The sequence below is a fragment of the Netta rufina genome (assembly GCF_964035555.1).
Source record: "Netta rufina genome assembly, chromosome: 3".
Lineage (NCBI taxonomy): Eukaryota > Metazoa > Chordata > Aves > Anseriformes > Anatidae > Netta > Netta rufina.
This window is the reverse complement of record NC_140125.1, coordinates 61,701,900-61,717,216: the sequence shown is the minus strand read 5'-3', so window position 1 is coordinate 61,717,216 and position 15,317 is coordinate 61,701,900. Positions and strand designations below refer to the sequence as shown.

General features: G+C 43.0%; 2 protein-coding genes across 2 annotated transcripts in view; both read right to left on the bottom strand.

Annotated features, from left to right (window-relative positions):
* The window catches only part of LOC311207888 (cytochrome b5 reductase 4-like), a 34,851-nt gene extending 23,914 nt beyond the window's left edge, over window positions 1–10,937 (bottom strand). The window contains exons 1-5 of the mRNA XM_084284223.1: window positions 10,809–10,937; window positions 9,927–10,080; window positions 7,181–7,281; window positions 4,983–5,067; window positions 1,315–1,356 (exon numbers count right to left, since the gene is read on the bottom strand). Of these exons, the coding sequence (XP_084140349.1) occupies window positions 1,315–1,356; window positions 4,983–5,067; window positions 7,181–7,281; window positions 9,927–10,080; window positions 10,809–10,883 (457 nt within the window). The 5' untranslated portion in view covers window positions 10,884–10,937. The remainder of the gene's footprint in view (window positions 1–1,314; window positions 1,357–4,982; window positions 5,068–7,180; window positions 7,282–9,926; window positions 10,081–10,808) is intronic.
* Window positions 10,938–11,910: 973 nt separating this feature from the next.
* On the bottom strand, window positions 11,911–14,132 carry RIPPLY2 (ripply transcriptional repressor 2; the record flags this gene model as incomplete). The annotated part of the gene is made up of 3 exons (XM_084285311.1): window positions 13,853–14,132; window positions 13,669–13,733; window positions 11,911–12,076 (listed from the first exon to the last, which is right to left on the bottom strand). The coding sequence occupies exons 1-3, from the start codon at window positions 14,027–14,029 to the stop codon at window positions 11,911–11,913; spliced, it is 408 nt and encodes a 135-aa protein (XP_084141437.1). The 5' UTR covers window positions 14,030–14,132.
* Between the last annotated feature and the right edge of the window lie 1,185 nt (window positions 14,133–15,317).

Below are 15,317 nucleotides of genomic sequence, written 5' to 3'. Positions count from 1 at the left end.
CTTGTTCATTCCTGAAGTCACACAGCAAACCCTGGCACAAAGTTTAGCTTAACATCCTATAGGGCTATATAGCAAAACAGGAACAAGTAAAATCAGTCTTGCTTACTTTTACATGGTGTATATTTAGTTGTAGGCATTATTGTGTAGCTCAAGCTTGTGCATACTGTAAGGTAAACTGCCTTTTAGAAGACAAATACGACATTCTCAGAACACAAGAGGACAGCAAGAAAGATGGTATGAGAACAGAAGGAAACAAGATTCAAATTCATCCAACTAAGCATGGATGAGTAGGTGTCCTCTAACCATGCCTGGACTTGTGGGCACACCATCACGAGAGCCTCTCTGCCTCTATCTCAAGTCACATCTAGGTTTCTGCTCCTCCTGCCATTCCAAAATTTGTCTGTTCCAGGCTCCTTTTCCTAAGATTCAGCCTAGACTTTTCCACGACCAATTTATACCCTTTCATGCTAAAAGGTCAACCTTCAGCGCAAAGTGTGTTACTTCCCTTTACAGGTGTTCATCTTATTTTCTCCAGCAACACTCCCCCATCCCACCTCATCTGATCGGACTTCATAAGCTGTATTATTTTAGGCAGCCTCTTATGCCAAGATGACTAATCACTCCATAACTTTTCCCTAAAAAGATCAAAATCAATTGCACAGTTCTCCATCACTAGCAACCAAAGCTACCCTCAGTAATCACGGAGGGCTCAGTGAAAGCTTATGCAAAGCCTGAATGCTTCCCTATCTCTGCAAGGACTACTGTCATTCTCCCTGTATATCACAGGACTTCATTTGCTCCTCTCGGAGCTACATCAATTAACAGCCCAGTCATTCCCACAGTTACACCTCACGTAGTTCAGTCACGCTGTGCTCAACTAATACACCTCCATTTCAACTCGTTTTCCAGTGACAAATTTAATTCTATGTGTTACCCAAGTTTTTGTCACATCTCTGCTACTCCCCTGTAGGGCCACCTAGCGTTTCTGATACTGAGGATTAAAAAGCCTGGCACTGTGGAAGCGGCACATTTCAATAGCACACAGTTATTTCCCATTTACCTTCTCAAGTAAAAAGCTTGTCCACCTCTCATCTCCCTTTTCTATAGCACTGCACCACCATCTTCTAACACTTTTATTCACTGAATTTGCGATGTCTGATTAGGATTTTGCCTTCTGTAATTCCCAAAGATCACTACAGCCTCAACATCAGATTGAAATGTATAGACACAGAAGTCTGGATAAGCATCATGCATTATACAATACTCAGGTAAGTTTAAGATTGACTCCCCACCTCGCCCCAGGTGAATACTTACCATTAACCTGTTTCTTCTCTTCAGACAGGATAGAAGAAACGTCTACAAGCATTAAGAAAAAGGAGCACGACAGTAAGAAGTTGCAGCACAGTACTTGCACATGTCATACTATAAAAATAAGCCAAAGTAAGGCTCTCCAAATAAACCTTCCAAAACATTAACAGATTCACCAGGATGCTTCAGATATCAAGTCAGCACAATTAAATGCAGCACTGATTACCATTCCAAAATATTACATGCAATTAAAAAAAAGAAAGTTTAAAATAACAAAAGTTGCACAGCACTAAAGGGTAAGAAACATAAAAACTTCCCTGGCTCTTTAAAACAAACACCACAGATTATCTTGTACAATTATAAGCTTGATAGCCAAGAAGCTTGCTAAGTCTGTCAGACTTTGAAAGACACTTGTCTCGAGACAACACATAGTAGACGCTGAGTCTGACCTACAACTATCTAAATCCAATCTTTGGCAGAAACCCAGGAAAAGGAAAATCTTCCTTTAAGCTCAATCTGTCAAGCAGCTTTATTTGACAAGTTATCTTCAACAACAACAAAAAAATATAAGTACTAGTAGAAAAAAAGCAGATACAGACCAAGTAGATGAATGCATAGTGACAATTCATACATATGGTGCTCCTCTCAAGGGCAGAGGCATAGTGTCTCTCGGCCATGTATCTTTCTTCTAGTCCTCTGGATGTACCCAAGTCCCTTCTGCCTTCTCTATATGCGTATCTCAAATTTTCCCAGTATAAAGACCCCTTTTATATTTGCAAGATTTGGGGAAGTGGGAGCATCCAATTTGATCTTCCTGCTCCTTTTCATGAAGGCAAATGATGAGTTACATAATCTCCCCTTATTATGGGCTTTCGAGCCTCTCTCACTTCTCTCCATCACAGCAGCCAGCATTAGAGGGAAAATGCCAGTACAACAGCAATAAATAAAATGCTCCTGGAACAATCTGCCAAGCATATAGTATTGCAAAAGGACTTCAGAGCTGATCAAGTATTGCCCTTATCAGAGTCTTTCACGTTGTGCCACTGTGAGGTGAAAACATTCCACGGGATGAACGGGACAGTTCACCCAAACCCTTTGTTTTTTAGGCTGTATTTCTTTGTATATTCTGCTATACACAGCTTCAAGCTTTCTGCCAGGATAGGCAAGTCACAAAATCTCATTTATCATTAAAGGGAATTGTTTTGAGTTCAAAAGTAAACTCTCATTTCACTACATTTTAATACACTGCACTGAAACCAGCATTTGCAGGTTTAAGGACAATTGATTGAGGCATTTCCAGGACACAGCCCTACCTCCCTCTTCCTTGGATCATACTATAGCTCTCAGTCTCATCTCACTTACTCAATACAAATACAAGCATTCCAACTCCCGAGTTATGGTACCTGTGAAGTTACATACAGCCACATACTTACATACATCTGAGAGAAACATCAGCGATAGTTAAAGGTACTAAAGCAACGTCTGTGCTGATGTTTACAGCCGAGTACTCTGAAGGGAAGGCAAGCAAAATAATGGCAAAAAGCTTAAAGCTGTGAGGAAGAGGAATAGATAAAAAGATAAAGGAATTATCTTTCTTTGTTGAGAAAGATAAAAGCAGAAGGGAGATTCTGAAATAATAAATCTCTTGCATGCTTGATCACTACTGTAGTTACTGCATGGGCCTTCTCAGCAAGTACAAACACTACACATTTCTGTGCACAGCTCTACTGTTCTATAACATTGAAGAAGGGGCACTTCAGAGTCTCCTGCTAGTTGTGTATGCAAGAATAAGCTTCAGCTTCCTTAAAAAAAGTTCAGTGAGTAAATAATTGTACTATCTTCCAAAGAAAATCCAGAACACAGGAAACAAAACTAAGCTGAACAATCACAAGCCTTCCAGCAATGCCCCAACAAACCTACATCTGACTTACTCTTATCATATGCCTGCCCTAATGCCAAAAGCTCACCCACCCTCTGCCATGAAAAAGAAAGCAAATTAGGCTGTAATTTGAAGTCCTGTCATCCCTCCATGCATATGGGCCTATTTAATCCTACATGCAAAGACATGCACCTTCACTGTTTTGTTCTATTTTCAGACCCAAACTTTGCCAAATACAGTTTGCTGAAAGGACACAAGCTAAGAAGCATCACTTTCTGATAGTGAAGCTGGTCAATCATGTTTTTGATAATTCACCACTTAAATGAGGATACAGAACCCACCACAAATCACGGTACACTTTGAGAATTTTGCTAGGAAGAATTTCAGCAAATTCAGGCTAATCAGTTTTATTCGTCATTAATAAAATACAAAAAAAAATGAAAAAAATCAAGCCTTAAATGGCCAAAAGAGAGACAGGCAACCAAACCACTTTCATGCAGCTGGTAACCTTTCACTTGCAAGTTTTACTACAGCAAAGTGTATAAAGCAGTGCTACTAGAGAAGAAAGCAGAGAAAAAGCAAACAGCAGAAAATGGACTGTCACAGCTGGCAGGAACAAAGATATGTTTATTTCTTTACTGACTTGCTGTCACAAGAATTCCCTCTGGTTGCAGAAAAGTCAGACTAAGGAGATCAGTAAAAGTCAGGTTTATTTTTAAGTTTCTAGCTCAGCTGACAAAGTGGCAGTAACTTACTCGTAACACCTCAACTCTATGAAGCTGTTACACTGTCAAGGTGTCTCCATACATTGCAGCACTCAACTTAAAAACTCTACAATGGCATTAGTTACCTAGCAACACAGAGATGTAAAATCCTCTTTTCCCCCTTTACAAACAGGCAAACTCAACCGAACTGCTTGGCAAAGCGATCTGTGTGCTGAGCAAGTGCATCATGCCCCATGCCAGAAGTTGAAGATCTAAAAGAGATGGCTGAATTTGTGAACTACAGGATTACCAGATAAAAATAGTTGTAAACAGTAATTCTGTCATGCTTTCAGAGCAGATCTGCTAAGGGCCTCCATCCAGTGTCTGGTTTTAAGATACTGTGACTTTTTACTGTGACCTACAAACCAAAACACTGGAGAGTAAATTCTTTTGAAGCCACCACCAGCATTTTAGGACAATATGCTACATTTCATGCTGGCCTGGCCCAGATGAGTCTGTTGTATCAGCAAAATTTTCTCTAAGTAAATTCGAACTCTAGCAGACTCAGTAAAGTGTTCTGGAAAGGATAACTGTTCATAAACTGTATTCACATATCTCAATTCATACATGACTTTTGAGACCTATGCCTGGTGCTGAAATCACCAGAACAAAAATACTGACTTTTATTTCAAGAATCACACCAGGGGGCTTCCTGTGATAGTTTGCCTCCTCCTCCCCTCGTCCCCGTCCCCCGTCCCCCCCCCCCCCCCCGCCCAGGACCTAAAGAAGAAAGAGCAATCCTTGGGAGAAAAAAGAATATATATATATACACACACACACACACACAAATACATATGTTTATTTTCTGATGACTTAGAACAAAAGACAAAAGTTAGCAGTACATTATGTGTAAAAGTCTTCATTTATAAAAGTTTCATCTTCAGGTACATACTATCAAAAGACTGAGTACATGCAACAGCCTTTGTCTCTATGTCAGAATAGAGACTCTCCTCATAAATAAGACAATTCAGGATTTTTCACAACTTTGGAATTAAACATATTAGAAATTATTTCATTCTAAAACCCCTCACCTTTTGGAGCAGCAATAGGCTTGAAAGCCATTCTCCCAACAAGGCATTCCTTCAGCATTGATTCATAATTGACCCAACGATGGACCTATATTAACAAAAATTGGATTTCACAACGTTTGTAATTCTTATTTTGTTGTTTGCTCTATGCACTAAAATACAAAGACCATTTTTGTACAGTGGCTAACATCTTTCTTTTTGTTGGGATTTTTTTTTTTTCTGTTATTTACCCAGACAACAGTTTCTCAATTTTTCAGTACATATTTTTCACCACTACTACAGATAAGATGTACTTAAACAAAAAAATAGGACTCTGAATATGACAGTAGTTTGATTTATTCAGGTTATGTTTTGCAGTATCTGAACATCATAACCTTGAGCTACAAGAAAGATTTCAGAAGTGTGTTTTTATGATGTGTGCTATGTAATTAACAGAACTTGTCCTTACCACAAAGGAAACCAGCCTTGTTTAGACACAAACATGGGGAAAGAGGCTGATGAATGAACCAAAGACAGATCATAGTAGTTCAGACACATCAACACCTCCTATGAAGTTGGTGTATTTCTGTTTCTGTCTGACAATCACTGAATTATTGGGAAATAAGCTGTTTTAGAAAGTCAAAGTGAAGAAAAAGCAGTAGCTTTACAGACCAGAACAGAAAAACTTCCCTAGAAAATGGATGGCAGGAAAGCCAGTCCTGACAGGGCATTCAGGACAACACTACAAGAAGAGAAAAGGAAATGGAGTGCAGCATGACAAATTTAAATGGAACATAAAGATTTCAAAATAAAAACTTTAAACTTGACAAGCTAAGCAGACAAGATAAGGTAGCCCACAACTTGTAAGTTGCCTTTCACACAGATAATGGAAAGAAATTAATAATTTGAATGACAGTTACATTTTTCAGATATTTAACACTAGCAACCAACCAAAGTCTTAAATAAATCAGTATCTGACAGACATAGAATGCTAGAGCAGAGGGGATAACAACAGAAACTTATCCAGAACAGGAAAGATGTGACCCAGAAACAAAGAGGTGAACTGGTTACTTTAAAGATCTGACCAGTGTTTTTCACTCTTATGACAAAACAAACAAATAAAAATGTATAAATATGTATCTGAACTTGGTAACAATTTGATGGGTTTCTGGTAATATTTCTGCTGCCAAGATTCCTGTTTCTGAGTATTACCGTACAATATTTGACAGTGCTCCTGCTACAGAATCTCAGGCCACAATTTCATACTGTATGAACTTGCAGGACAGAAAATACAAATTTCTTTAAACCAGAGTAGCTTTGTGACGAAGAGAGAATTATGCCCTAATCCAAGACTTCATTTGTGAAAGGATTAACCGAAAATACTAAAACAAAGTTTAAAATCTCATCTTTCCTTTATTTACATTTATTGCTAAGCACATTTTTTTAAGTAAAGGCACAACATACTGTGATTCAAGAAATGTAAAGCTCTAACAATTTCCTCTCAGAAATAAAGGAAATTTCCTTTCTGCTCTTTCCCATTTTCTCAGGAAAAACTTGTGAGGCAAGGTTTTTTGCATAATGTTTGTTTCTAAAAAATACTATCTCAATGAATCATCCTTCACAATATGAGATTTGCAAGCGCTTCCTTACAGAAAGGACACCCCTTTTGCAGACCTTTTCTTTTCAGTCTTTTCAAAACATTTAAAGAAATGGGGAACAAAGAAGAGACCAACTGTCATTTTGTGATTTGTTCACAATCAGTTAAAAGCAGCCCCAACACTTTTTCTTAATACTTTGTTTGCTGATAATGCAATAGCCAAGTTAACAGACAAAAGAATACTGCACGTATTTGTCAAAAAAAAAAAGTTATCTGAGAAGAAAATGCTTCTCAACTGACAGCCATTAGTGAATGCGGAAATTTAATAAGGCAGTAGTATCTCAAGTTGTTGCAAGTTTACTTGCTATTTCTGCTAAAAAAATAAATTTAATAAAATGGTCAAATTGAAGCATAATAAAGGGACTTTTTTTTTTTTTTTGATACAAAATTGAAATTATATGCCTCTTTCAGTACATATAAGTGCAATTCTGAACTGTAACCCAACACCTTCCCTTGGACCTCAAAAGGTTTGAACCACTGGAATGCCCTAAAAGAATCAGAAAACATGCATTTTTTCAAAATACCTTTTGGTGAGCAAGTGCCATTCGCTGCCAGTTGTTCTCACCTGATCAAAAAGATCTGTACCATCAGTTCCTGCTGCCTTCATTAGTTCATCCTCACCACCAGGATGATATTCCATGTACGGTGTGACATTATATACAAGTCCTGCAGAAAACGGAATATAAAAACACATGAGTAACATTTCCACAACCACTGAGACTACTCTCCCAGCTCCAAAACCAGTGGAAAGGTTTCTGTGTATTACACAGCGTGATGTCAAGCAACAGACACCTTCAGAACAAACAGCATGACTTTCCAAAACTAGAAACAGAAGTTGCACGATCTAATAATGCTCAAGACGTATCTTATTAAACAGAGGTGTCAATTCTACAGTGACGTTCCACTTGTCCCAATATACATCTGGAGAAAATGTGAAGAGTTGAAAAAAAACAAACACCTGAAGGTGTTACAGTCTAGTTTAGGGGTATGAGAGCCAGAGGTCAATTTAAAGACATGAAATTGAGCCAGTTAGTGCACAGAATTGTTTTTGCTATCCCTTCCAATTAAATTACAACTGATGTGCTGTCACAGTGGCTTCCCTGCCACCCATCACCTATGGAATAAAACACCTATGGGAGGAAGCTGTCTTCTCCAAAGAAAAACTGCTGCCATCAGCAGCAAAACTTCCAATGTACAGATTCAGCAACATAAAAAAGTAAACATACTCTATGCTTATTAAAGGCTGATAACATTTGCAACAAATTTGCCCCAATAAAAGGACTCAGCATTCTTTCTAAGCAAGTACTACACTTAGTAATTCTAGTAAGATAAAAAAAATGCTTCATAGATTTGAAATAATGAAGTCTAATTAGTGTTGCTATGCAACCAGAGTAATTAGAGCTTGGGGAATGCTGCTATAAACGTTTAACTACAGATTTAACTACAGACACATTGCTGCTCTTGCACAACTATTGCAGGTCTACCCAGCAGAGTATTTCAAGAAATATAACATTATCAAAACAGGAAGCTACCGAAGTGGAACTGTAACAGTGTTTACATAATAAGTTTGTAACACATTTAAAAACAAACAACCAAACAAAAACATGACTTCAGAGAAAGATGTAGGCATTCAGCACTGGGTGAGGGGAAACACAAACTTGGGACAATCCTAGTTTGTAAGAACCCTCCTGGACAAAGAAAGGACTTTTGCATTTTACAGACCTGCTCTTCCGATGGATGTATCCACTGTGCCACCTTGTGTGCAGCGTTGATTACTGCATACAAGAAACCACACTAGGGAAAATCCAACTAATTAGGAACTCGTGAGTATTAGACAAATGTTCAGTTTACCATCTGGCTTGTATGAGCAAAAGAAATCTCATTTATATATCCTTCACACTTTTCTAAGCCCCCTACCATCCCATTTTATATACTCACACCCTATATGACAGCTCTCTGATGAACACCCTACTCGTTTTTCAACAGTTAGCTCCTGATTTTCTTCTTCATGTTCCTCTCAATTTCTGCTCTTTCCTAGAGAGCCACAGTTTAACTACATCAATACAAAGACTTCATTTAGCTTTTCCACAGTGGTGTTATTTTAATACTTGTCCTCATATCAGGTCTACAGGTAGTCTATCAGGATTCTCAGTTACGCTGCTTTTATTTTCTTTAGTAGTTCCACAATAACAAAAAGGCAGAGATGAGAAAAATTAAAGGCAAATACAGAAGCAGTGTAACGGAGTTCTTGCAAAAAGAAGCCTCAGTGATGCAATCTAGGGAGAGTAAGAGATTAAAAACAGAACTGAGGCATTTTTAAGTGGTGATTCTGCCCTCAGTAGTAGATGTGTGTTCTTCTGAAAAGGATACAAACAAACCTCCACAGTTTTGCTATTAGGTGCAAGAGCAATACACCAAGCATTAACAATGCTATTATTTTGCACAAAAGCTAGCATCGAAGGACATTTTACTCTTACTTTCATTCTCAACCCACTCCCCTAGCCTCCCCCTTTTTGACCCAACAAAAAGCGTCACTCTTGTAAAGAGCTTAGTTTTATTTTTCTGGAGTTCAGAGATGACATTACATTAAATTCCCTACCAGAAGTTACCAGCAACATGAAACACTTCCAAGAGAGAGGTCACATTAGCCACTCTGATCTTCTTAATCTATTTTCACGTAAGTGTTATCTCATAGTAAAATAAAAGCATTATTAATGTATTTTAGCCTCTAAATGATTAAACTGGAGAGCAAGTATTTTCCTACTTTCTCTAAGACAACTAGGAACTTCACCTTCAGTACACAAAATACTCTCCTAGCCAGGGCTATTGCTTCAAACCACTTTTAGCACATTGCCATTGTACACCACATAGCAATTCCAACTTTTGAGCCAAAATTTCCTAGAATTAATAGCAAATATCTGTGGTAATCGACTCATGCTGTTTGTTATGCCAGATACAAGCAACAATTGCTCTGTATGGCAATTGTCTCTCACCTTTCTAAAATTTTTCTGAAGCAGTACATGGGCCTACACACGCTTATTTCCCAAAGACCATCCTACAGATCTAAACATCTTTTTAATACATGTTTATGTCTCTACATGCTTTAAAGCAAAAATCTTCAGCTGCTAAGGATAATAAACACTCCAGGACTGAAGACTGTAAGTAAAAGTCAGCATCTTTAGCATCTTGTTCCTGATGAACCCTTGTTGCCTGAGGCATCACCTTGTTTTGTTGGTTTTTTTGCCGCTTAGTTATAAGTACAGAGGAGAGGTTAAACAAAAAAATGCAGAAGCACCATCAGAGCAACCAACCTCTTATACATATCCAGCAGTCCTCCTTTTTGTTGTGTTTAGCAAGCTCATCTTCCGTCACTTCAATCAGCCTCCCCTTTAAACCAGTCAAGTCCTTCCCACTTTTAGTTAATCGAATCCAATCCATTAGGCTCCTTCCAGGTTTTAAAGGTACCTGAAAAATAACAAACGCGCCAACATTATTAAGCTCTAAAGGAAGAAAAAGCCATTCAATACAATTTTCTGAGCTCCCAAGGAAGATGGGAAAAACAAGAAATAACACAACCAATACATATTAATGAAACTGGGGAGCCCTACACAGCAGTAAGGCTGCTTAAGGAAGCTTCCTATCTCATAACCCAAGCAAGGGAATTCTCGAATGTCAAATGTTTGGAGAACTCTTCCCAAAGCAAGCTGCAGGTACCCAGTCTTCCTGAGGCAGTAAAAAGATTTATCAGTGTCATTTGGTTCATGGCCTGGTACTTATGAGCAACAAAGAAAAGAGATTTGAAAGTCACAGCTAGGGAGGAAAAGGTTGGGAAGTTCACCTCTGAGAAAGGTGGGGGCGAGATCTGCTGGCTTGCCAGGGACAGAGGCAGAACAAGACCTGAAGGATTTCTATCGCCTTCCTTAGGCCGCACGGGAAGGGTTTCACCACCGGCAGCCTCCAAAAGGCGAAGCAGGAGGCACTGCCAGCTCCGCAGCCGAGCCGGGGCCGCTGTCACCGCCTCTCCTTCCCCCCTGGCCGCCCTCCGGGGCTCGGGGCCGGCAGGAGGAGCTGAGCCCCAGCGGGGGAGGCCGCCGGGGCGGCAGCTCGGAGCCCCGCGGCCCAGCCCGGCGCTGGGCCCGCAGCCCCGGCCGCGCCCGCTCCCTGCTCCCCGCTCCCGGCTCCCCGCTCCCTACCTTGGCTCGGCCGCCCGCAGCCACCCGCTGCTGGGAGCTGGGCGCCGGGAAGGCCCCCGGCGGCACGTTCAGCATCCTGCCCGGACCCGGCAGCCCCGGCGGGCGGGGACAGCCGCGGCAGGGCGCAGGCGCCGCGACACGGCCGGGCCGGGCCGGGCCGGGATGGGATGGGATGGGGCGGTGTCAGCGGGACGGGGCGGGGACGGGAGCGGAGCCTGCCGCGGGGTGCGGGAGTGGGGTTTGGCAGCTCCTCAAGCGCTGCTCCCACACGGCTCCGTCCCACGGGGTCCATTCCCCAGGAGCACACTGCTCCAGCACGGGTGGGGGCAGCTCCCCCCAGACCCCCTGCTCCTGCGGGGGCTCCTCTCCACGGGCTGCAGCTCCGGCCCGGGGCCTGCTCCTGCGGGGGCTCTCCATGGGCCGCAGCCTCCTCCAGGCCACATCCACCTGCTCCACCGGGGGCTCCTCCACCCATGGGGGGGCTGCAGCGTGGAGATCTGCTCCGTGTGGGACCCATGGGCTGCAGGGGGACAGCCTGCTCCACCAGGGGCCTCTCCACAGAACATGGATAACTTAAACCCCTTCATAAAAATAAAGACTAAATTGAATAACCATAACAGGTAGGATTTGGACTCCTGCCTGCATCTCAAAAGCAGCTATGTTGTTTCTTTTCCATCTTTGAAAATCCTTCATAACAACACAGCATTAGAATACTTAATCCAATACGATTCCTTGACAGGCCTCCACATGGGGCACAGAGCAAAGTCTCCCTTGTTTCCTCAAGTTCTGAGGAAGCTACATGACCAGAGCACTTAAAAACAAGCCACACAGTTCTCTGCTCCTAATACTGATGTCCAAATTCATCAAGTTCATAATCTATAAAATATTGGACCTTAGACAAAAACACTAATCAATACCTTCCCAGCCTAGAAGCAGGAAGGGACTAAGACAAATGAAGAGGCTCAGATAAAGTTACAAAACATTCCAGTTTTATTAAGAATAACTTACATACAAATAAATTATCTTTAAAAATACTATAATACATTTTTATATTAAGCTTAAATTAAATCTTAGAAGTATCCTTGGTTGGCCTTTCTTGCAGTCAGCAGTCTGATTCTGTTCTTGAGTCTTGTTCCAGGTCATCTTCATCATCTTCACTGTCCGAGTCTTCATAAAAGGAAATTGTAGCTTGAACTGGAAAGTTTTTCAGAAGTGCTTCAGCTTCCTGGTATAAATAATCATAGCACCTCGATTTGGGCCAAAATAGTCTGAAACAAGCATACAGGTCAATTTGCTTATTGTTATTATGTTCTACTTGGAGACAGACAAGAAACAGCAGTGAAGTTCTGTTAACAGACAAGCTTTGCTACAGAGTTTCCCCTCACACGCTCAGTCATGAAACTCTACATTTAAGTAGAAAAATGTTCTCTGGATTGTGTATTTTCATCTGAAGAAAGAAAAATGCCCTTACAGCACTAGTATTGCAGCAAAACTATTCTAAAGCCCAGGATCCACATCTGAAACTTACCACTCCAGTACTTCATTAACAGTATTCATGGGGATCTAATCCAAATAGTACTGCCCTCACTGGAACAATTCCTAGGGAATATAATGGGTGTCAAACAGGATCCCCCAAATATTTGGATTAGTAGTTTTATTAGTAATGGTCAATCTTGCTTGTTGTTTACAGTGGTCTGAAACAAGTCTCAAGGTGAAAAGAATTATAAGTCTAAGAGGATCAGGCCTTGATATTTCCCCACAGTCTTGTCTGTCCAAGTAGAATTATCCACTGACTTCTTATAGAAGGGACCACCTAGGTCTAGATTTTAAAGTAGTCCATGCTGTATCCATAAATTAGCATAAGAATTGCTGATAATAAAATGTCACAAGGGCTATCAGCTAGTGATGTTACTCCACCTTACATATGCTGCTGTTCAGCTAACATCCTCTTGCTTACTATTTGGGAGTAACTGCAAGAAATAGACAATGGAAGTCCCAAGAGCTCAGAGACTGGCACAATGCAACATAATTAAGTGCTGACTACAGACTGTTCGAAAAAGAAATACATTAAGGAAGAGAACTAGAGGGTTTTCTAGCAAATACAAAAATGCTTTCTAGCTTGCAGCTTGACAGAGCACATCTTCCTCTGCAGCACAAAGCACGCTTGCTTTGTACCATCTCACTCCCAGTGCTCCCTGCAGCATTCACTCATGCACGAGAACAGTGTCAGAAATCAGCCAGCATAACTGCTTAAATCGCCTGTGCTTCGGTATTTGACAGATCAGAGCCTAAATTTGGGAGAAAGCTGCACCTTACCTGGATGAACTATCTGTGCAGTTACACAAAGCACCTTGCAACAACCCCAAATACAGATTCAGCTGTAAGTTTTATTCATTTTTTCGGACCAACAGTGCAGATACCATCACTACCATCACCATTAAAGCACCAGTTAGTTACACGAGCTTTTCTCTTGGCAGTGCTGGCTTGGTTCATACCCTCTCCTCCTGCCACTCACTCCCACACCTGTGCTGGGAGGACATGGGCACACCAAGACAGCCTAGGGAGTGTCCTTCACCCCACCTTTTGTAACCCTGGGCACAGGAATGAGTAGCAGGGTGTTTCACCCAACAAAACAATCCAAAAACAGACAACTTAGAGAGCGACTAAGCCCCAGACCCTAGAAGCACGCTGACAGCTTAAAGATCAAGCAAATCCACAAGTGCTGGCAACCTGCACAAGGGCCTGCCACCCAGAATAGCACTGCGAAGAGCCCAAACCACCCAAAAACTACCTTAACACCTATCCATGGGTAAAAAACAAACAAAAAAAAGGGTGGGAGAGGCGCTCCGCCGGCACTTACCTGACGGGGTGCGCGTACTGCGCCAGCTTGCGGGAGCCTTGCGCCAGCCCGCGGGGGCTGCGGGGCTGGGGACGAGAGAGCAGAGGTCACCCCCGCGGCCGGCCCGGAGCCCCCGCCACCCCACCCCGGCCCCCGGCAGCTCCCCTTAGAGCCGAGCCGAGCCGAGCCGAGCCGCCCCACTCACCACAGCGGGGCCGGGCAGCCAGGGCCTCCAGAAGGGCGCGGGGCTGCGGAGCGATGGCAGGGCGGTGAGGCCGCTGTGATGGCGGCGGCGGTGGCAGCAGCAGGGCGGGGGGGACGAAGGGGATGAGAGGGGCGAGAAGCCCCGGGGGCAGACGCAGCGCACCCCGCCGACCTCCATGCTCCACCACACGGCTCCTGCCACCACCTCGCCTCTCCTCGCCCTGCCCGGGGCTGCTTTTATAGCCCGCGGCGGCGGAGCCCACCTCCCCCGGCTCGTCTGCCAGCGCCATCAACAAACAGGCGCCGCCGTGTAAACGCGGGGCGCGGACGCGTGCATGCCCCAAATGGCCCCTGGTCGGGGGGAAGGTTTGGCGACGGGGTGTGAATCACACCCCAGAGGTGATTCACAGTCACACATGGCCGCTGCCCGGCCTCGGGGGGAGCCCCTGTGGGAACGGGGGACGGCGGGAGGGGCGAGGCGAGGGGGTGCCGGGCGTTATCGCCCCGGCCCCACCGCCTCCAGGGCAGCCTCTTGGCCCTAAAGCCCTGATCCTTTATCCCCGAGGGTCCCCCGTGCTCGCACACAGAGGAATTTCACCCCGGGGTGCTGGAGAAAACGCCTCTTCCAGGGGTCTTTGCTCCCTAGCCCGCCACCTCCCGATACTCCCCGTGGCATGCCCCCCCCCGAGGCATCATCGTCAGCTATCATAGCTGTTTTTTATAGGGTATTTTTACCGAAACGTGCCTTTTTATTCTTTTTCATACGCTCCTGGCACTTTATTCCGCTGCCAGCATCAGATGCTCTTGCTACACGCACGAGGTTTTATACCAAACTCGTACCGTGTTCCCCAGTACCGAGGGAGCTCCTTTTTATTTCTCTTTTTTATCCCCCCTCCTTTTTTTTTTTTTTCTTCTTCTCTTTCCAAGATCGCAGTCACTGATGCGTGTGAGCAACAGCAGTGATCACATATAAGAGCTAGTAAATAGCGGTAGTACCAGCCCTGGGGAAGCCAGACAGGTTGGAGGGATGGAGCTGCCCTAGTTCTGAAGGACAGCTTCAAACCCCGTTAATTTATTGCCCACTAAAAGACTCAGCTAAAGTCTGAGGCACTGTACCCTGTGGAATAATATTGTGCCTTTTTCAGCTTAGCCATAAAGAGTGTGTCTACTTTAGCACTGCCTAAGGATAGCCACCGATAGAAGGTGACTTGTGCCTTCTTCCAGTGTCTTCAGCACAGTCCATTTCACTAAATAGTATTAGCGGTACCTATTGTAAAAACACTGCACATTAGAAGTTTTGTGGGAAATGTAGTCATTCATTAAATATGGCAATAGCACGTTTTCAGGTCTTTAAGTCTAAAACAGATGTAGTCTGAATTATCTTTCTGAAGAAAAGCAACCTCTTGCTATAAAAGAAATAGATGCAATAGTGCAGGCTTTTAAGCTTGTGCATGCTGTGATCTGTT